At 37.8% G+C, this 21,206-nt stretch overlaps 1 protein-coding gene across 6 annotated transcripts in view; it reads left to right on the top strand.

Annotated features, from left to right (window-relative positions):
* sh3d19 (SH3 domain containing 19) overlaps nucleotides 1-21,206 on the top strand; it is an 86,091-nt gene that overhangs the window by 39,686 nt on the left and 25,199 nt on the right. For 3 of the 6 annotated variants that reach the window (XM_062981074.1, XM_062981073.1, XM_008111979.3), the window contains exons 4-11: nucleotides 1,072-1,112; nucleotides 2,118-2,160; nucleotides 6,264-6,384; nucleotides 6,556-6,763; nucleotides 8,361-9,347; nucleotides 12,324-12,431; nucleotides 14,604-14,716; nucleotides 17,038-17,096. In XM_062981074.1, the coding sequence (XP_062837144.1) occupies nucleotides 1,097-1,112; nucleotides 2,118-2,160; nucleotides 6,264-6,384; nucleotides 6,556-6,763; nucleotides 8,361-9,347; nucleotides 12,324-12,431; nucleotides 14,604-14,716; nucleotides 17,038-17,096 (1,655 nt within the window). In that variant the 5' untranslated portion in view covers nucleotides 1,072-1,096. The remainder of the gene's footprint in view (nucleotides 1-1,071; nucleotides 1,113-2,117; nucleotides 2,161-6,263; nucleotides 6,385-6,555; nucleotides 6,764-8,360; nucleotides 9,348-12,323; nucleotides 12,432-14,603; nucleotides 14,717-17,037; nucleotides 17,097-21,206) is intronic. The other 3 variants (XM_062981072.1, XM_062981071.1, XM_062981075.1) reach the window with 1 other exon arrangement.

Genomic DNA, 21,206 nt, shown 5'->3' with positions numbered 1-21,206 from the left:
TCCCTTCTCCGCTTAGACCTGGCGGATAATACAGAGTGTTGGATGAGCGAAAGTCGGATAACCAAGATTCTACTGTAGATTGAAAATCCTCTCCAAACATAGGTCAGTCTTCCTTAGTGTCATAACAGAACAGTCACAAAGAATGGGGCAACCTATAATTTAACGTGACATGCTGAGAGATTGAAGGAAAGATAGAGAACGTTTTGTTGTGTGATTCAAAGCAGCACAAAGAGCTAAGTGGCAGAAGAAGAAAATGACAGTGCCTTCTTTTGCAAACAGAAGTGATTTTAACAAAAGCACAGAGTTCTTTGGATTATGGCCAGTTTTCTGGGAGCACGCCATATAGGGCATGCATCCTTGTACAATATCCAGGGAATAGAGCTGCATTCAAAACACATCTTGAGCCTTTATCTCTCAACATCGGTGCCAGCTATGCTTCAGGGCAAAAAGGAGAGGAGTGGGGAGGAAACAGACTGTAGGACAGGATAAAAGAAATCTGTTTAAATCCTTACTTTAATCTAGAAATACCTCAGTCAGAGAAAAGGCCCACAGAAGGAGATCTGGCACAAAACCTAAAGCCCTAATAAAACAATAAAAAGATAGAGTGAAGATGTTGCTTTTGCAGATAACACCAGGAACAGGATTTTCAAGTTGTACAGGCCTGCACAATGCGATACTTCAGAGTAGCAGAAACCATATAAGCAGAGTAATATGGAAGAATCTGGGTGGATGGTATTTTTTTTTAACTGGGAATTCAGTAAAGCAGGAATAAGCAACTGAACCTCAGCAATCTCTCACTATTTGCTCTGCTAGGTAAAACTAATGGAAGGTGTAAGGCAGAAATATCTGAAGAGCCGTCACTGTTTAATATAAAGCACAAATACTAAGTCAGATTTGTTCAAAATTTTACAGAAGGCATTTTAAGCCATTGCTGAAATTTACCTTGTAGGGGAAAATACTATGGTATTTCTATGTGACTAACACTGAATCTTTACTATTTGTGCCATTTTGTTCTTTTTCTTTTTGCACCTTTCTCTTCCTCTGCTGTAACCCCTTCTTTTTTTCCTTCAGCACTCATGAATAGTGCACATCAAATATGCCCCGTGGAAGAGGTATGTCCCTGTTGTGCTTTCCTGGCTGGTGCTTTACTGATTTTTTCCCCTATGAATCCACAATGGTGTAATTAGTTTGCTTCTGCAAAAGAAAACAAGACTTTATCCCTCAATCACCTGGCTGCAGGAACACTGGTTTAATTGCTTATTGTTTTAATTACGTAAGACAAATGTGAAAGGTTACATTCAAATAAAATTTTAATAAAGCTAATAAAAATATACTGAATGGAGGCTGTAGTGGACTCATTCCCCATAATGAAAATGCATTAAAAGCCTAACAGCCTAACATAAACATAATTGTTTAATATTGGTAATAGTGCCTGAAGTCTATTAGGATTACCTATGAAAACAATGCAGTACTAATTGGAAGTGTCTAACGTAGCTTCCTCCTTGTTTTGAGAGCATGATAAGCATTAGGAAGGGTCTCAGAAGAGGGAACCATCACTGTTGCCCTACATCTTTTAACATCACCAAGTCTGTATTGCAGCGGCATCAAAAAGAACTGCAAACTACATAACAAAGAGATCTGATTTTTAAAAGGTGCACCATTAATTTAGCCAGAAGCAACTCCATTGGCACATATGTTTGCACGTGCAGATTTTCTTTCTCTTTTGAGATGAGTATATTAGCCTATAATGTTAAGCATTCTCCTACAGATTGGTTGTTGAAACATATAGACGTATGCATTGATATTGTGTTGTCAACCAGTTTAAGATCTATTTGTTTCGTTTTCTCTTCTGAGTCATAAAATATGCCTTGTGAGGTTATCTTATCTCTCAGTCATAAACAGGTGTCCTTCAAAACTGAAATTCAAGACCTAGCTTCTGGAAATATCCTGTGAATTTAATTTAGTTATGTCTTATGTTAATGAACTATTTTGCTGGTAATCAGATTTCATCAATGGATAATTCATTTTCAATAATCTTGCCAGCATTTGGGAATTGATATGTAATTCTTATATTAACACTAGAGCAAATTTTAACTTTTAACTTTTTTAAAAATTAGCTTCTCGGACATCTGGCCACAGTGAACAACAAAGAGACAGAAGGTATGATGGGATCATTACTTTTTTATTCATTGTCCTACAAGTTTAAGAGTTCATCTCTAACAGAATTATCATTGTGTTGTTGAAGGCTTTCATGGCCGGAATCACTGGGTTGCTGTGAGTTTTCCGGGCTGTATGTCCATGTTCCAGAAGCATTATCTCCTGATGATTCACCCACATCTATGACAGGCATCTTCAGGGGTTGTGATGTGTGTTAGAAAAAAGGCAAGTGGGGTTTATATATCTGTGGAATGTCCAGGGTGGGAAAAAGAACTCTTGTCTGCTTGAGGCAAGTGTGAATGTTGAAATTGGCCAGCTTGATTAGCATTGAATGGCCTTACAGCTTCAAAGCCTGGCTGCTCCCTGCCTGGGGGAATCCATTGTTGGGAGGTGTTGGCTGGCCCTGATTGATTCATGTCTGGAATTCCTGTTTTCTGAGTGTTGTTCTTTATTTACTATCCTGATATTATAGTTTTTAAAATACTGGTAGCTAGATTTTGTTTATTTTCATAGTTTCCTCTTTTCTGTTGAAATTATCCACATGCTTGTGGGTTTCAATGGCTTCCCTGTGTAGTCTGACATGGTGGTTGTTAGCGTGGTCCAGCATTTCTGTGTTCTCAAATAATATGCTGTGTCCAGGTTGGTTCAGCTGTGTCAAGGTTGGTCCAACCTGGACACAGCTTATTTGAGAACACAGAAATGCTGGATCACTCTAACAACCACCATGCCAGACAAGGTGGCCAATTGCAACATTCACACTTGCCTCAAGCAGACAAGAGTTCTTTCTCCCACTCTGAACCTTCCACAGATATATAAACCCCACTTGCTTAGTTCCCAACAGACCTCACAACCTCTGAGAATGCCTGCCATATATGTGAGCAAAACGTCAGGAAAGATTGCTTCTGGAACATGGCCATAAACCCCGGAAAACTCACAGCAATCCAGAATTATCATTATAATTTGTTTATTTTGTATTACTTTGATATATATCCCACCTTTCTTCTAGTGAACACAGGGTGGTATATATGGCTCTCCTCTCCACGTTTTACATGCAACAATTCTGTGAGTTAAATTGGGCTGAAAGAGTGTAACCCACGCCAGTTTATCCAATGTGTATGATGACTGAATGCAGATCTGAATTGGGGTGTCCCAGACTCGGGTCCAATCCTCTAGCTACTCCACCACCACACTCATTTTTATTTACTATCACATTTAGTTCATCAGTTTTTCAAACATATTTGATATACAATAATCATGTTTGCTTTCTATATAACATTTATTTATTTATTTATTAAAAAAACGTCCTTCCCCCAGCAAAGATAATACAGAACTGAAAAAGTGAGAGTTCTTCAATGCAAAATGAAATGCTTTGTCCTATTTCCTGTGCTGACTTCCTTTAAAGCTTCCTTTAAAGCTCACAACATGTTGGCTGCTTTTTTGTTATTGTTCATGCATTGCTAAACCTTTGTTCCAGAATCATTACCTGGAATTAACCAAGAACCCCACCTGTTCCTAAATCTGCCCATTGGCAAGCATACATGAAAAAGATTTTGGAAGAACAGCTTTTTAAATCCATCATTTTCATCAGCACAAACAAAAGTGTGCCAACGGGCAAATAGTCAACATTTACGTGTCATGACTGTGTATTAGATGACATTGTCTCCTGTTCTTCTTCTTTTTAGTTATTAGTCTTTCTTTCTCCTAACATTTTTTGGAGAAAGTGTTTTTACATTCAGTCCTTTTTATTTCAATTAATTTACGGATTACCATTACTTCTTTATGTCCTAAGATAAAACATTTTTTAATATATTATTACTAAGTTATTACAATAGATTTTCAAAATAGCTGCAAGAAAGTGAAAGCGAAACACCTGGTCTGGCCAGTAACGTATTCCCATGGACACTGGGATCTTAATATAGTGTACACTGTTTCTGGATTGTTTAACCTTAGTAGATATTTATTACTATGAATTGTTTCGCTGATTAAGATTTTTTAAAATCTATAGTAATGTTTATTGCATTGTCTGGAAATGTTATTGTTTCATTTTATGTAAGCTTTTTCTGACGCTACTTTTAAGCATGGCTTCACCATGAAAAAATGGCGCGCACACACACACACACTCACACACACACAACTAATGAACATGCTCACAATATGCATGGGGGCATGAGCAAAATTGATAGAATCCCTATTGTTTGGGAAACCATCTGTTGAATCTTTGCATCTTCTGCACTTATTAAAGACACAGGAATTCTGTGATGCGAGAAAGTTGTCGAAAGCTAGTGAAGAAAAGAGATTAGGGATTAAAGTTTCATATTTGTGGAATTTATTTCTAAAAGGTACCAAATCACCCCCCAAAATTGAAAACTGAATTATTGGTGGCAGAACATTGCTGACTTAGGGGTAAAATATTAAGTACATATCAAAATTATCCAAATGTTCCAAATAACTTGAATACAGGGCTTGGAAAATTACATTTTGTAGCAAAATAATGCATATCCTTACCCTCACATTAGAATGATGTGTGTGTATGTTACATTCAACAATTTCATTACTCTACATGTGTTTAAATAAAGCAAATCATTTACAAATATGACTAATTGCAGTTGGGGAACTAGAATGTGATAACCTGGGAGGAGAGAGAGAGTGCCAGCCAAGGTCTTGAGGGAAGTTAAAGAGAGATAAAGGCTCTTTTAAATTCCCCCAGGATGTAAGGGAAAAATAGAAAGCAAGAGTGTAGCAAAAGAGAAGGAGCATTGGGTTGAGGGACAAAAGCGTATGTATGATTCAGTGATTGGCGAGAGGCCAATGTGAAAAGAAAAAAAATGGGGAAGAGAAGAGAGAGCCTGGAAGTAGGAGTGCCTTGCCATCTTCATTTTTAGGCCTGTTCCTGGGGTAATTTGGGGGGCTGATTCAGAAAATTGTATTGGATAGACGACATCAGCTCTAGATTATTAAACATGGTTTTCTGTGGGAAAGCAGATGGTGACTACTGGATGGCATATGTTCTGTATCAGAAACTAGAACTGATGTGGTCTATTCAATGCAATTTTCTGAATCAGCAGTGCAAATAACCAAACCGAATCTAAAGTTGATCAAAAACTGATTCATAACCCCTTTGGTACTAATGTTGGAGAGTGGTCCCTGGTCAAAGTGGTCCCTAGTCAAGTGGTCCTTGGTCAAAAAAGGTTAGGAACCACTGAACTGGTATTTGTTTTAATATTCATAACTATTCAAATGTTTTCTGTGAGGGTTCATGCTGCAATTCAAAGTAATTTCTCATGTTCAAGGTAGACTACATTGTATTTTACTTCTTATCCTGTACAATCCTTTGGAAAAGCCAGTTAGACATTGCAAAATGTTCATCATTACTGATGGTTTACTGGGGAATTAATATATTGAAGGGAGCCTTGTATGTGTGCGCACATATGTGCACTGTATCAGTTGTGAAAAAAATGTGTTTAAATCACTGTCATTAGTTTTAGGTTGCCAAAGATTAGTCCTTCCAGTATTACTTGTTAGAACAACAGCAGTGTCCAGAAAAAATAACAGTGGATTCCCTAACTGTAAGACTGTATCATTCCAAACAAACTTTAGTGTATGTGTTGTAAAAATTCCAAAAAATTTGCAGAGGGGTTGGTAGAAACTCTTAAGAATTACTATTGATTTATAGATGAAATCCAAAAGGTATGTCTACACAGTGTCAAAAAAGACCAAAACACAAAACAGTAGAACATATGATATAAATTATACTGCAAAAACCTGGGACATTTAAGACCCATTCATACTCCATAATATAGTGCTATTATTCTACTTTAACTTAGATGTTTCCATCTCTAATTTGGTGAGGCAATGGACCACTTTGGCTGAGAGTTCCAAATGGGCCTCCTTAAACTTCCAGTTTCAAAAATCTATAGGACAGAATTGTGGCAGTCAGAGTGGAACAATATTGCTATAATTGTGTAGTGTGAACAGTTCCTGTTGTTTTGCAAAGATGGAAAGTGTTGTATAGTAAACAGAGATCGGAGGGAAATCAAAGAATCGGTCAAAGTTACTCAGTAGTCAAAACTATAACCTTGGTGTATGTTTTTTCTTCCCCATTTCAGACGCCCAGAAATCACAATAGTTGCAGCTGAGCCACTTGGGCCAACCTCTTGGTTTCCAGGTAGAAATCGCATCCCTCAACAAGGACTAGTTTGGAGAACGAATGACCTTGTTCCAGCAGAGGTGAAGAAACATAGCTTTAAGTTTGGTTTTAATGCAGATGGTACAGTCTGGGGACATAACTGGCTATATGAAATCATGGCACGTGGTAGAAGTTTCTGTTCTTTCGTAAGTGTTGATAGTTAGAAATGTACTGTGCCTTCTATAATTCAGCATGGCATTTTTGTTTTTTAGCCTCCTTCATATGAACAGGTAATCAAAGAAATCAATCAAGTACAAGTCAACACGACCAGCAACAATAATGCTGCCAGTGGTGCTTATTCTAGAAATACTGCTACATCTTCAACACAAACTGACTTTCCAGAAGAGATAATCAGCAGTTTGCCAGGAATAAATGTGAAAAGTAATCTGCATGCTCTTTCCGAACACAACAACACTCTAGGTATATGACTGTTAATTGTAATAGTATGATGATTGAAATGAATTGTGCTGGCCAAAAAAAGGTTTCTTTCTTTCTTTTCATGGGTGTGTTAAAAATTTGTGTTACTTTGGTGTCTGCTCAGCAACTTCAAGATGTTTTGATTTAATTGTTGTCTAAGTCATGCTCAATACTAGCGTGCATCTGTTAATCCTGTTTAAATTGCATCCAATTTTCAACTTTTCCTTTTAGTGCATAACTGGGGGATCTGGAAGAAAGAGGCAGTGTCATTCCAAATCTACATTTCAGAAGGCTCTGAACATACAAATACTGTAATAGGAAACAAACAAACCTTCCACATATATATAAATCTCCCTTGCCTAGTTTCCAATATATCTCACAACCTCTGGGGATGCCTGCCATAGATGTGGGTGAAACGTCAGGAAAGAATGCTTCTGGAATATGGCCATATAGACCGGAAAACTCACAGCAACCTAGCGATTCTGGCCACGAAAGCCTTCAGCAACACACATTTGTGATTATTTGGAAGGGGTAAGGAAAGTGTCACTCAGAGTCTGTATGCAGCTTCTGGTCCCCATTTCTTGGCTTCTGAAAGTCCGTCAGCAGCCCTGCAAAGCTCCCTGATTTTTTTCCTGTATTATTTTTGGGCAGATGTTGTGTGACATCAAAGCCTTCCCAAATGCCTACAAGCACACAAAACTGCTTTCCCACATTTCTGACTCTTTAAAGCAGCATCCAAAGTAAATGTTTTAATTGAAATGACGTGGTCCCATAACTATTGGAACTGTGCGAGGAGAAAAAAAATCACAATTTCAATATGTTTAGTAAAGATGGGGCTGAATTAAGGCTACCACTGAGTTAAAGTGATATTAACAGAGTAATTTATTAATCCAATAATTTAATTGCTCACTTAAGCTGAAGTTTAGAATGTTAATGTGAAAACATCATCCTAATGTCAGTTGTTAGAAAGTGTGCCTTTCTTCCTTAATTTGTTTCTATTACCATTATAGGATTTTTTCCTCCTGACTTGCGACATTAATTGGTGTTTTTGCATTAGTTTATTTTTTAAAGTTATTAATGAGTATGAGGGAAAACTTGAAAGATTTTGCTCAAAATGTCTCTAAATACACTTCAAAGCCTCTTAATTAGAAAATGTTAATCTTCACACATACACAAATCAGTGTCATCCCTACTCATTAGTTTTATATTGAAATGTGGCTTATGGCTCATTCAATGCCCCCCTCCCCAATTAACAATTACAGTCAACTGTGTGGCTTGTAAGCATGTTTTTTTCCAAGCTGTGAATTTAATTAATAGTTCTGAAAGAAAAAGCACATTTTTTTGTTTTTATGACATGCATATATGGGAACCATATTATCTTAAACAACTTATTCCTTTCTATATGGAGAAACTTTTTAGCTTGACTGTAGATCCTGCATTGAGCAGAAGGTTGGAGTGTATTGTCTCTGATGCCATAATTTTGTGATTGAGAGGTGACACTTTAAGTTAATTAATAAAAATTGATTAACCTAACTTAGTAATGAATTAAACATTGCAATCTTCAGAAAAGTGTTTTAAAATATCCTTTTATTTTGTATAGCTGTCCAAATTCCTCGCAAGCCACCTAGACCTACATCATCTCTGCTAACTAGCAATCATCCCATAAATGCAGAACTCTTAGTTGTCTTGGAAGACCAGTCAAGCCAGGAGACGCCTAATGCTGTGATACATCCTGTGCCAAAACCAAGATCGAAAGGCAATCTGAAACCTGTTGTCAGAGATACTCAAAATAATACTCAAGGCAATCAAGTAGAAACAAGGCAGTCTGAGACTGAAAAGGATACACCCTCAATTCACTTGGTCTCACTACTAGATGACGACTTTTGGGACAGTTATATGGTGATGGAAGACATGGATACGGACAAGACTGAAAGTAGTATAGTGTCACGCATTAAAGCTTTTGAATCGCAAACTAGTACGGAAACTTCAGGACTAACTAAGAAGCCAGAAGTATCGCCACGCTTGTTGGGCCCCAAACCTATAGTGAGTGCAAAAAAACCTGTAGTGGCGCCAAAGCCAGGAGCTAACAGAACTTCAGGTGAATGGAATTCATGGACAGAATCCAAACTAAAGGCCATTTCCCAAGAGAGGCCCCTTCTGCTTCAGGACACTGGGAGCAATGTTATAACCAAGCCTGAATTGCCAAAGAAACCTAAACCAGTCATTACAAAAAGCAGCAGCAATGGGATACTCAATCCAGGGAGCAGACCAGCTTCAGAGAGTAGTGAAGGACAGAGAAAGTCTCCTGTTCCTACTCCTAGACCACTTGTTCCCAAGAAATCTGTCTCTTTTGAAAGTCCTGGTCTTCCTCTACTTCCACTTAAACCAGTAAGTGCCACTCCAAAGCTTTCTGTAGCTGCTCAGACAAGTGCCTTCAGATCCCTGGCAGAGGCCCCAGGAAGTGGCCTCTCAACAGCTCCAGTGCAAAGTGCACCATGTGTAGAGGGAGATCTAATTAACTTTGATGATGATTTCCTACCTGTGAACTCGGAAGCAACTCTTCAAGAACTTACACAGTCAGAGTCAGGTGAGATTTCAACATAGAAAAGAACTTGTAGGAATAGTTAATAATTATACAAAACAGATGGACATGGATTTATAGTGACATCATTTAGGTGTGGAAAAGGTATCATTTATTTATCTGTGGCCTATATAGAAGATGTGTGTGCATGTTTTTGTGATTTAGTAGGCAACTAGCAGGTGTTACGGGGTGATATTGCCCTTTCTGGCATTCTCTGGGCCAGGAGTGGGCAACCTTTGGAGGGTAGGGGACTACATCAGCCCTCTGAAAGATCTCCATCAAAAATTAAGATTTTTACCCTTCAATACTTCCAAACTCTCTCCAAGGGATGATGGACATTTTTACAATATTTTTAAGGCATGTCTGGTCCATTGTAGACTCAGGAGAGGTCTTAACAACAGAAAATGACTAGTCACCTTGTTTATTTCCTGTTTTTAAAAAGCCTCTCCTGAGCCTAAAGTAGCCCATGGGGGCATAGACAACATCTGGGAGCAAAAAAGTGGTTAACTCGAAGGGGCTCTAGGCTGCATTTTCCCTGCTCCAGCCCTAGGACCACACTCCCAGTTTCAGAGGGTGTCTTGTCAATTATTTTGTTCCTAGATTGACTAATAGTGCTTTCCAAGCTAAGAAGGATAAGAATCAGCTATTTTTTTTCACTCTGGTTCACCTGTTCTAGGTTCAAAGACCCGTCCTATATTCAAAAAAAGGAGAAAACACCTAAAGGTATCTAAGAAGTCAATAGAACTGCCCCAGAGATTTTGGGGGAATTTTTTGTGTGTGTCAGGAGCCACTTGAGAAACTGCAAGTTGCTTCTGGTGTGAGAGAATTGACTGTCTGCAAGGATGTTGCCCAGGGGATGCTCGGATGTTTGATGTTTTACCATCCTGTGGGAGGCTTCTCTCATGTCCCCACATGAAGAGCTAGAGCTGACAAGCAGGAGCTCCCCATGCTCTCCAGATTCTAACCACTGATCTTTGAGTCAGCAGTCCTGCCGACACAAGGATTTTACCCATTGCGCCATCAGGGGCTCCTTTGTGGGGATGATATTGGTCATTGTGGTGAAGGGAATTTAAAAAAATCCTGATACACACATCTGAAAAGTTGAGTGGGTAGAAGGACATGGGGCAGCTAGCAGTATCTGGGAGCCACAGGTCTCTTGGTGGTTGTACCTTCTCTACTTATGGTCTGTTATCTGTAATTAAAGTTTGGTTAGACTGCCTGATAAGTTTTCCAATAAAAGAAATGAAAACATGATCAATATACCATAATAATAATCCCCCTAATGGATTTCAATTTCCCCTTAGGATTTGTAGTTATTGATATTTGCCTAAATTCACATACAATTGTGAATGTGAAACAGTTACTATGTTTTACTCATCCATCACTTTCATAGTCAAGATATTTACTTAGCTATGATTGTGACTCAATTTATATTATCATAACCCCCCCACCCCCCACCCCACCCCCATACACCCACACACACAATTTACCCGGATCAGCTGGGTTAGGACAAGACAGGATACAGGATTCAGGCTTGTAATGGCTTGTATATATAATTAAGAATAACTTCCTGATTGCAAGAGCTGTTTGGCAATGAAACATGCAGCTTTGGAATATGGCAGTCTCCTTCTCTGTAGGTTTTAAGCAGAGGCTAGATGGCCATCTGTCAGGAGTGCTTGAATTGTGTTTTCCTGCATGGGATTGGATTGGATGGCTATTTTGGTCTCCTCCAACTTTGATTCTATAGCATTATATAAATTACTGTATTTAGAAATTTAAATGAAATATATTGATTCTATATAACGGTTGGACTCTATAGATATATGTTTAGCACAGAAATTTCAGCCACATCAATATTTGAGGTGAAATAAATTTGTGTTAACTAGAACAGTAACCGTACATGTTGATGAAACAGAATTATTCAATACGTGAGACTTCTTCAGTTCAAGAAACTCTATCATTATATTTGGCAATTTTATATGAATTATGCTTTTGTGAAATCTACTGGTCAATTGAAGTACTGATTTTCCTCTTCAGAAATCTTTGGGTTATCTTAAGCTTTGGTGAACTTAGCTACACAAAAGAATAGTACTAAGTATTCACTTAAATAACTGCACAATTTATGCGTGGAATTCAAATAACAGTATTGCTCTGGCAGCTAGTTCCATTTGATTGATTGAGCAAGCTGTTGAAGAAAAGCTACAGAGCATCCGAGAAAGCCTCCCTCTTTGCCACTTATGATGAAATTGGTTAAAACAGAATTTTCAGGCTGCCTGTGAGTTAATGCATGGCTGATGATTCAGTGAATTATGAGTTTGGAGGACATCTCTGATACCTTCAAATGTGAACCCTGAGGTCCCAGATGATGTGTGTGTTTTAAAAGCTTCCTAATGCTGACACCAAAAAACCTAACAGAAAATGCTTCCACTGATGAGTGGGTCAGCAGCAGTGTCTCTTCCTCCTGCAGCCTTTGCGTCCATATTTAAAAACCTGTTCCTGGGGCCAAGTAAACTTGCTGGGGCAGTTTTTTTGTTCAGCTGCAAGTTGTTAGGGAAAGGTGAAAAGTCCCAATTTTGCAGTGTATCGAATGTCATTTGAAATTTTGGCCAAATAGCAAACATTCCAAAGTATATTTAATTTCTCTTACCAATCCAGTTCTTTGCATCAGAATGACACAACAAGAGCAATGACATTTAAACTGAGAGACCTCATATACAAAATGAGCTTCATTCAAATGGGGAAATAATAATAACTGATCAGAACATTAGACATTCAGACATAAAGAACAGGTTAATTTACAAGGGCAGCCGCCCAGATTGGACAAGTCTTTGCAGTCACGTTGTCTGTAGAATTACATAAATGTGATTCACATTTCTGTCATCTAGATTTCTTCATTGAGCATATGAGACACCATTCCCATGATGAATGACATTTTGATGCTTATTTTGAAAATATTGTACAAAATTGTGTAATTTTTCTTAGATCTTTTCAATTTGGTTTCTAAACCTGAGCCTGCAAAAGAACCAGTAGTCCAACCAGCTGTTGCCAGGAAGCCAACTGTAATCCGAATCCCATCTAAATCAGCAAAAAGTAAGTATCTTAGTATTTAATTTTTTTCAGCTGTACTTTAGAAGGTATTGAATGGATGAATCTCATGTATTTTGAAATTGTTTTTGATACAGTGAATCTGCTGTTGGGAAAAAAATGCTAATTTTTCACAAAACAAATACAGAATAAAATAAAGAATTAGATAGGCCTGTGATGAAAAACCTTTTTACAATATTATATCTGATTTTAGTGTATTTTTGCATGCTGAATTCTAAAAACACTGTGTGGCACACTCCACACTTCTCTTCCATAAATTCAGTATTTTATCAGTTTAGTTGTTATCCAGTTTTGATTACTATATATTCTTATACAAAGTCGATTTCATGTGTAAATTGATGACAGGTTTTGGGACTAAATTTACATATTTTGGTATGACCTATGGATAAGTCTGGGGAGAGGAAAAACTGCCAGGGCGAACTCAGGTGGCTGCCCCGGCCACTGCCTCCATTTTTCTGGCTGGGCATTAAAAATGTCTTTTGCAATTCTACTCAGAGAAGGGAATTGTTACTTTTAAAAACAATAAAAGTTAAGATATAGTATTAGCTGTAAGAAAAAAGGAACTTAAAAGAACTGCCAACCACTCTATTATCTCAGCAGTCCTATAGGAGAAGTGCCAAAGAGGTTGCCTTTCAGGTTCTCACTAGCCAGACTAAGCTCTTGCTTTTCACCTCTCTACTCTGAAAAAAGAATGGTTTCTTTTTTATAAGAGTTAAGATACAGTACTTACACTGACGCATAGATAAGCCGAGACAGCTTTTTGGTTATTTTTCTGCACTAATATTTCTAGATTCGTAAATGGATATCTACAGTAAATTCAAAACTTGAGGTTTCCAGTGCAATTTCTTTTGGTGCTTCTGAAGAGATTTTTTATGTTTTATATCAGCAAATGAGCCCCTGGTGGTGTAGCGGGTTAAACCGCTGAGCTGCTGAACTTGCTGACCGAAAGGTCAGTGATTCGAATCTGGGGAGAGGAGTGAGCTCCCTCTGTTAGCCCCAGCTTCTGTCAACCTTGGAGTTTGAAAACATGCAAATGTGAGTAGATCAATAGGTACCCCTTCAGTGGGAAGGTAACAACGCTCCATGCAGTCATGCTTGCCACATGACCTTGGAGGTGTCTATGGACAATGCTGGCTCTTCGTTTTAGAAATAGAAATGAGCACCAACCTCCAGAGTCGGACACGACTAGACTTAATGTTAGAGGAAAACCTTTAGCTTTAGTTATCAGCAAATTAAAGAAGTTTGAAACTTGGAAGTCACCAAGGCTAGAGCTAAGATTAAATTTATCCAGAGAACATTTTCTTCCAGGATCATGGACATTCATCATCAAGGATGTTCTACATATGCCACTTATCACACATTATTATTTGGGCCTGTTTGTCATTCTTTTGTTTAAAATAGTTTGTAAATAAAAAATTAAAAATAAATGCTTTTTAAAAGATGCCTTTCTCTAAGTATTTACACTCTTGGCAAGAAAGTTTATCACATATTGGAGTGTGTAGTAACGCTTGAGTACAAGCTGAATATGAAGAGAATGATTCTTTAAAAAGATTATTATTTCCTGTTGGCATGTACTTGGGATAATTATAAATTTTTAGAAGTCCTAATTCTCTAAGGCTCTTTGTATAGCATCAGTAAGTGATTTTCTGTACTGTATCTTATAGACACTCTGAACGATATCTCCCTAAAATAACAAATCTTCTCTACTGTCTTTTAAAAGTTAATGTATTATAATAAGAGATCCTTTGATTTTAAAAATGTGATGCTATATACTATAAAAAGGTTTAAATTGTGATTTAATTATTCATTCGAGATTGCTAGTATCTAGGACCATACTCATTCTAACTGCATAAAGAACTACATTGCAAGTACAACTGCCATACCCGGGTAAGTTAAGATTTACCCACAAACTTAACAAAATATGTCCTCTCTAGGAATTTTCTTGGTCTGTGGTATGCTTCATCTGAAAGTGATAAAGTTTCCCTGAGAGACCAAGCAAATTTCTTCATATGCACATGTATTCCCAGAATTAGATAAAGGTGAAAGATGTATGCTTACCAGTAGGCGTTTGGTTCCATTTACTTGATAAATTCAATTATTATTTTCCTTTCATATATTTGTTTTATAGTTGTTGCAAGTGATGCATATTTTTTTCAGTTTTAAATGAACTTATAGAAAATCCTCCTCCACTTCCTACTGAGAAACCAATTGGGAACACATCTGGGATTTCAGCTGGAAAACTCGACAACAACAAAACTACAAAAAAAGTGGTATGTTTAAATCCATTCTCTTTGCACATAAGACATCATAAAAACAGTAATGAAACCACACCTTTGAACTATGTTTGTGTAATGAGGCACTTTGCGGCCTTTTAGTAGATAGTAGACAACCATCTGCTGTGAATGCTTTAGCTTTGAATATTCTGCTTCAGGCCAGAGGCTGTATTAAATGGTTCACAAAGCGCCCTTTGTTTCTTTATCATGAGCAATGCATACAGATATGCCAGATCCTTAATTTCTATACTGTGTATTGTCCCAACACTTTACCTTTGGGATTAATAATTTTGCTATAACTTTGCTTTGAGAACATGAGATGAGTCTTGCTGGATGAAACCTAATGCCAATCTAATCCGGGATTATGTTCACCTTTCCTAGAGCTGGATAAAGCAACACAGAATATTTTAATCTTTTTTCAGAAAAAAATTCCTGAGTGCAATTTAAGAAGTACTGCTCCTTATACAACCTCCTGTGATTTTCTTAGGATATGCCTTGTAGTTGCATTCTATTATGTGCATGGTCTTTAGACATTTAAATTTGTGCTTCATAGAAATGAACATAACAGAAAATTCTTAGGGATTCTTGAGAATCTGAGCGTTACTATATAAAGACACATGGGCATTTTCTGCTAAATATGATGCAGGCAAATCTGTTATAGTTTATGGTAGTTTCTGTGGGTTGCATCAATAGATGTAGTCATAGGGATTCTGCTGGAAGTAGAGGAAGTGGGTTCGGCTGTGGCTTCCTCTTATTCGTCTTGTTGCCCACAGGACCACTTCCGAAGCTGCCTTTGCAAGTTGGGAAACTCAGCCAAAATCACAGCTTAACATATGTACTCCAAAATAGATTTCCTTTTTTTATTCTAAGCATTTTAAACATAAAAATATTTTTTAAGTAAATATTTTAAGAATAGTTCGATAAAGATCAGTCTTGGAATCCTCCCAAGCTATACACCTGCTCCTTCAGGTGGAATGCAACCACTTCTGGAGTTGATTGCTTATCCAGTCTCCAGAATTGAGAACAACCAATTCACAGAACCTTCATCTTAAGAGGATTCTGCTTCAGTTTATTGGCCATCACCCAATTCATTACAGTATGTAGGCACTGATTGAATGCTTGCAGAATCTCAGCTGCAGCAAGGAGAAGCATCACTAGGTGTCATAAGCATACTGATGGTAGCCCACTCCAAAACACTTTAGGACCTTCCCAATAGCAGAATGGATGATGGTACTTCATAGGACAATAGTTAAAAATCTTAACAAGAATCCCTAACTGCCACTCTCTAGAATTGGCACCACATAATTGAAGCAGAATCACTGTAATACAGTGCCTTTGACTGCCATTTGATAGAGCTGGTCCAGTAAGATATCATATGCTCAGGCACCTTGTCCCCAAAGGTGATAATAGTTACGGGGAAGTTGTCACATGCCTGTTGATCCAGAGAAGGCCTCTTCAGGAGTGCACCACCATCTCCTCAAAGCACAGTGTGACATTTACAACTCTCTAAACTCTTCTGAACAATCTTCCTCTGCTATATCACCTAACATGCAGAAGGATCAAGCGTACTTGTGATGAGACTGACTAATTCAAGTGGCTTGTCTACATCATTAAGCTGCAACAACTAAAACTAATCCTAGGAAGCCTGATCAAATGTAACCCAGGATACCCACTGATCCAGTACTACCAAATTCCTAGCAAATACAAGCTACTTTCTTCTCAAAGTATCTGACAAACTTGTCACAGCAGGCAACCAAGTACTCCACTGCTGATTTCTCTGAGCCTGAGCTAAACAGCTCCTCACCACTTGAAATAATTGTGCTAGCATGTTGAGAATCCAGTAGTGGAAGCACAGTATGACTTTTTTGCCAATCTCTCTGGACTGAGGAATATCCTCTCTAATTGTCTATCCTGTAGTAGACAGATTAGGCTAGCCCTCTTCAAGTTGTCTTCCCTTTGGCAGACAGATATTTTTATTCAGGCAGGTCATCAGCAAGTAACAGAAATTGCTGAATTTAAAATGTTTTAATGTATTTATTAATATGCCTTTAAAAAGTGTTTTAATAGATGTATGTAATTAAAGATGTATAATTGATGTTTTATTGATATCTTTCAAAATATCATGAGCCACATTTTGTCCCAACCCCTAAGAGAAAAAAGTAGGATATGAAAAATTAAATACATAATTGGAGTGGGTACCCTTCTAATTATTTTGATGGGAGGAATGAACTTTTTTTTAAAAAAATGTAAATTTAATCATGTTGAATATTTAAAATGTCTCTTATAAATAATAATGACAGCATTTTATTCCCTAATAGGAATCTGATTATTCCAATTTGACACAGTTATACAAGAATGAACCTTTCATGCCCCCAAGGTGAGTAAAATATTCATGTTGCCAATAACACCATGGTGAAGAGGTTGTAAGAAATCTTATCGTAAATGAATAGAGTTACCACCAAGTTTTTAAGACTAGTTACTTGTTGTTACCACTGTAGTTGTTAAGGCTAAGGTTTGATGTTGTTCAAGTCACTTTTCATAATTTACTTGAATTTTTGTTGTTAAATATTAGAAGTTTATTTGATAATTTCAGGGTAAAAGCACTTGCCTTTTGTAGTCTTGCCCCGACTTTTCATTAGGCTGTTCCTTTCTGTTTTTAATTGAGATATTTTATATCTGTTTGATTATTTGACTTGTATCCTTCCTTTCTCCCAAAATGGACAAAGGCATTCCCAACTTTCAAAAATAGGAGCAGATTTTTAAAAATGTATAATGCAGTCAGGGGTGGTTCAACCGCAAGGCAATTTAGGCACTTTCCTGTGGCGCCATAATCCCGGGGGCACCACAGGAACGTGCATGTGTGAGTGTTGTAATTAATAACCTTAATTAGCATTAATGGCCTTGCAAGCTTCATTCCTGCCTGGGGGATGCCTGCCATGTGGGTGAAGCATCAGGAGAGAATTCTTCTGGAACATGGCCATACAGCCTGGAAGATGCACAAAAACCCAGTGATTCCACCGTGAAAACCTTCAACAAAAATCCTTGGAGTTGTTTCACAAAGACCCTTTCCATGCATCTGACTAAAATCCCACATTACCTGCTTTGAACTGGGATATATGTCAGTGTGGACTCAGATAATCCAGTTATCCTTCTCTACCAAAGGATGCTGGAATGTGTCCAGAGGAAGGCCACATCTACGGCAGGCATCCTCAGAAGTTGTGAGGTCTGTTGGAAACTAGGCAAGTAGGGTTTGTATATCTATGGAATGTCAAGGTTGGGAGAAAGAACTCAAAGAACTTTCGTCTGTTTGAGGCAAGTGTAGATGTTGCAGTTGGCCACCTTAATTAGCTTTGAATGGCCTTGCAGCTTCAAAACCTGGCTACTTCCTGCATGGGGGGATCCTTTGTTGGGAGGTGTTAGCTGGCCCTGATTGTTTCATGTCTGAAATTCCCCTGTGTTTGAGTGTTCTTTTTTACTGTCCTGGTTTTATTTGTTTATTTATTTATTTCCCATACTTGTGTCCCGCCCTTCTCACCCTGAAGGTTGGGGGGGGGGGGTGCCAAAATTCTGTTTGCCTACACTTGAAAATTACCTTGGGCCGGCCCTGAATGCAGTCATGGTTTTTGTAGCAATAATAATAATACGTATGACTAAAAATATAGCACTATTATAAACACCACTCACAGCACCCACTTAATTATTGAAGGTTCGCCTGAATCTGTTAAAAGGATGTCAGGGAGAGTTGTAGCCTAGACCTTCCTAGAAAAGACTCCCACAGCTTAGGAGCTGACACAAAAAGGCTGTTTTCCATGAAAGTAATAGAATAATCTTACTTCCCATACAATTTTGGCTTGGAAGGATAGCAGGACTAATTATACATATTAGTGCTAGTATTTCTCATACTGTCTCTTTCCACAGCTAAGCATTACAGCATTTCTAATGTACATGTCATGGCCAATTTATTATGGCTAGTGATCTGGCAAACGAAACATTATAGCTGCTATTATTTCCCAAGGGAAGTTGTTTCTAGTGTAATCCTGAGTTTTCACCAAATCCACAGAGCTTACCTATTGCAAAAGGAATCTGCTGCAGTCAAAGCATCCAGGATACTGTTCATTTTCAAAGATTTGTTTATGTAATATACTTAATTGAATCTTATGGAAGTTTTTGTAATTAACTTACTGTATAGAACAGAGATTATTGAGTGTGCCAGTCTATGCAAGTGTACAATAAATATTGCTATTCTTCTTATACATATACTGTATTAGACATCTTGAACTGATCAGGGAAGTAGAAGAAGTCCAGTCTAATATAGCAAGAAGACAGAACACTTATTCATTTCATAAAGCTAGTTACAAAAGGAATTGTAATAGCATTAAGCTCTAGAGCAGTTTTTCAGCAAGCTTCAGCAAATCTCATAGATGATTCATTACTGCTGTTTACAGTACTTTGCAACAGTGTCCACTCCCTTTTGACTTTTGTTGTGTTGCTCTGGAACTGCAATGAATTTAATTGGAATAGTTAGCATTTATATACACAAAATACTTAATAGCACGAAGATGCAGAATAGTGTTATTGATACACAAATAATTTTCTGTAGCAAATGCTGTCACTAACTGCTTCTTGGACACATGCATTATGACGTGTCTGCTCTAGACTGTCCAAGAATTCATATCAAGAGACCAGAAGACTGAAAGGATTTCTCTGATTAGGGCTTCTAAAATCTCCATCTCTAAAAATTGGGTGTCGGACTACAGTAGCAGAGCTTTGGTCTTTTTTCTGGGGTATATTCAATATGTTTGTGTGATAAAGAATCTTTGGAAGAAACAGAATGCCCTTTCCATCTCCCATCTTTCTCATGATTTATGGTTTGAGAAGTTACAGCAGCCTTTTACAAACAGATTGTTTCCAGGTGACATCTGGAATACTGTGTCCAATTCTGGGCACCATAATCTAAGGGAGATATTGACAAGCTGGAAAGTGTCCAGAGGAGGGCAACTAAAATGATCAAGGGTCTGGAGAACAAGCCCTATGAGGAGCGGCTTAAAGAACTGGGCATATTTAGCCTGCAGAAGAGAAGACTGAGAGGAGACATTATGACCATTTATAAATATGTGAGGGGAAGTCATAGGGAGGAGGGAGCAAGCTTGTTTTCTGCTGCCCTGGAGACTAGGACGCGGAACAATGGCTTTAAACTACAGGAAAGGAGATTCCAATTGGACATGAAGAAGAACTTCTTAACTGTGACAGTTGTTCATGAGTGGAACTGTCTGCCCCTTAGTGTGTTGGAGGCTCCTTCTTTGGAGGCTTTTAAGCAGAGGCTGGATAGCCATCTGTCGGGAGTACTTCGAATGCAATTTTTCTGCTTCTTGGCAGGGGGTTGGACTGGATGGCCCACAAGGTCACTTCCAGCTCTATGATTCTATGATTGCATGACTCTTGCCTCTGACATAATTTCTCAAGCAGCTGGGGAACATCCGAATCCAGGTAGTCTAGAAAGCCCTGGTTAAAAATAAAATATGGTTTTCAAACATAGAACGTTCACGTATATCTAATTATATTTTAGGGAATATATTCTGATGTTATGTCCATCATGATAGTACCAACCACATATATAATTTAAATGGTAAATCGAATATTTTTCTGTCTACAATTCATTTAGTTTTTAAGCGAATGCTTTTTTGTAATGAATATCTGTAAATAAAAGAATGCTTCAGTGGGAAAAGATGTTATGTTAAAAATAATGAAGCTATGTAATACAGGTACTCCCCGGGTTATTAACAAGATAGATTCTGTAGTTTTGTTCTTATGTTAAATTTTGTAAGTCAAAACAGGATAAAAAATGTATAACTCCAGTCAAACATTTATTTTAAGTTTTGGATAGTACAGGGAAGGATTTATGCCCCTGTAACATTTCTTTTGCTGCCTGTGTTCCTGTTCAGAAGATTTCACCTCACTTTCTGTCCATGTGACAACTGGATTTTGAAAATTTTGGGTTGTCACAGAAACAAGGATTGGAGATAAAGCATCAGTGGAGACACCTTTTCCCCATAACACTTCCAGGAGTGATTTTCTAGGGGTATATTTCCCCTCCCTTCCTGTTGTCTCGCCCTTGTTTGTAACTAGGAGTCATATGTAAGTCATATGTATGTAACTCAGGATTGCCTGTATACTGGTAGGGTAGTCAAAGATAGGTCTGTAGGGATATTGTGGAAACATTCTGTTTAACTCATTTTACACTAGCGTTATGTTCTATCTAGCTGGTTGGACAAGCTTTCAGTCAAGACATGGTAAATTCGGTGTCTTTCGCAGGATTAGATAAAAACTACAGTGGTGGCTCTCTTTCCTTTGGTAGTTGGTTGTAATTAGGGGTGTGCTAAATGGCAGAAATCCATTCTGTTTTCATTCTGTTTTTGTTTCAAATTTCTGCTACGCCCCCTTTGTTTTTGAGGGTAAGATTCTGACCAGAATTGAAACAGAACTCTGG

This window comes from Anolis carolinensis, chromosome 5 (genome assembly GCF_035594765.1).
Source record: "Anolis carolinensis isolate JA03-04 chromosome 5, rAnoCar3.1.pri, whole genome shotgun sequence".
In the NCBI taxonomy this organism is placed as follows: domain Eukaryota; kingdom Metazoa; phylum Chordata; class Lepidosauria; order Squamata; family Dactyloidae; genus Anolis; species Anolis carolinensis.
The sequence above is the reverse complement of the archived record's forward strand: the minus strand, read 5'-3'. Positions and strand labels throughout refer to the sequence as shown.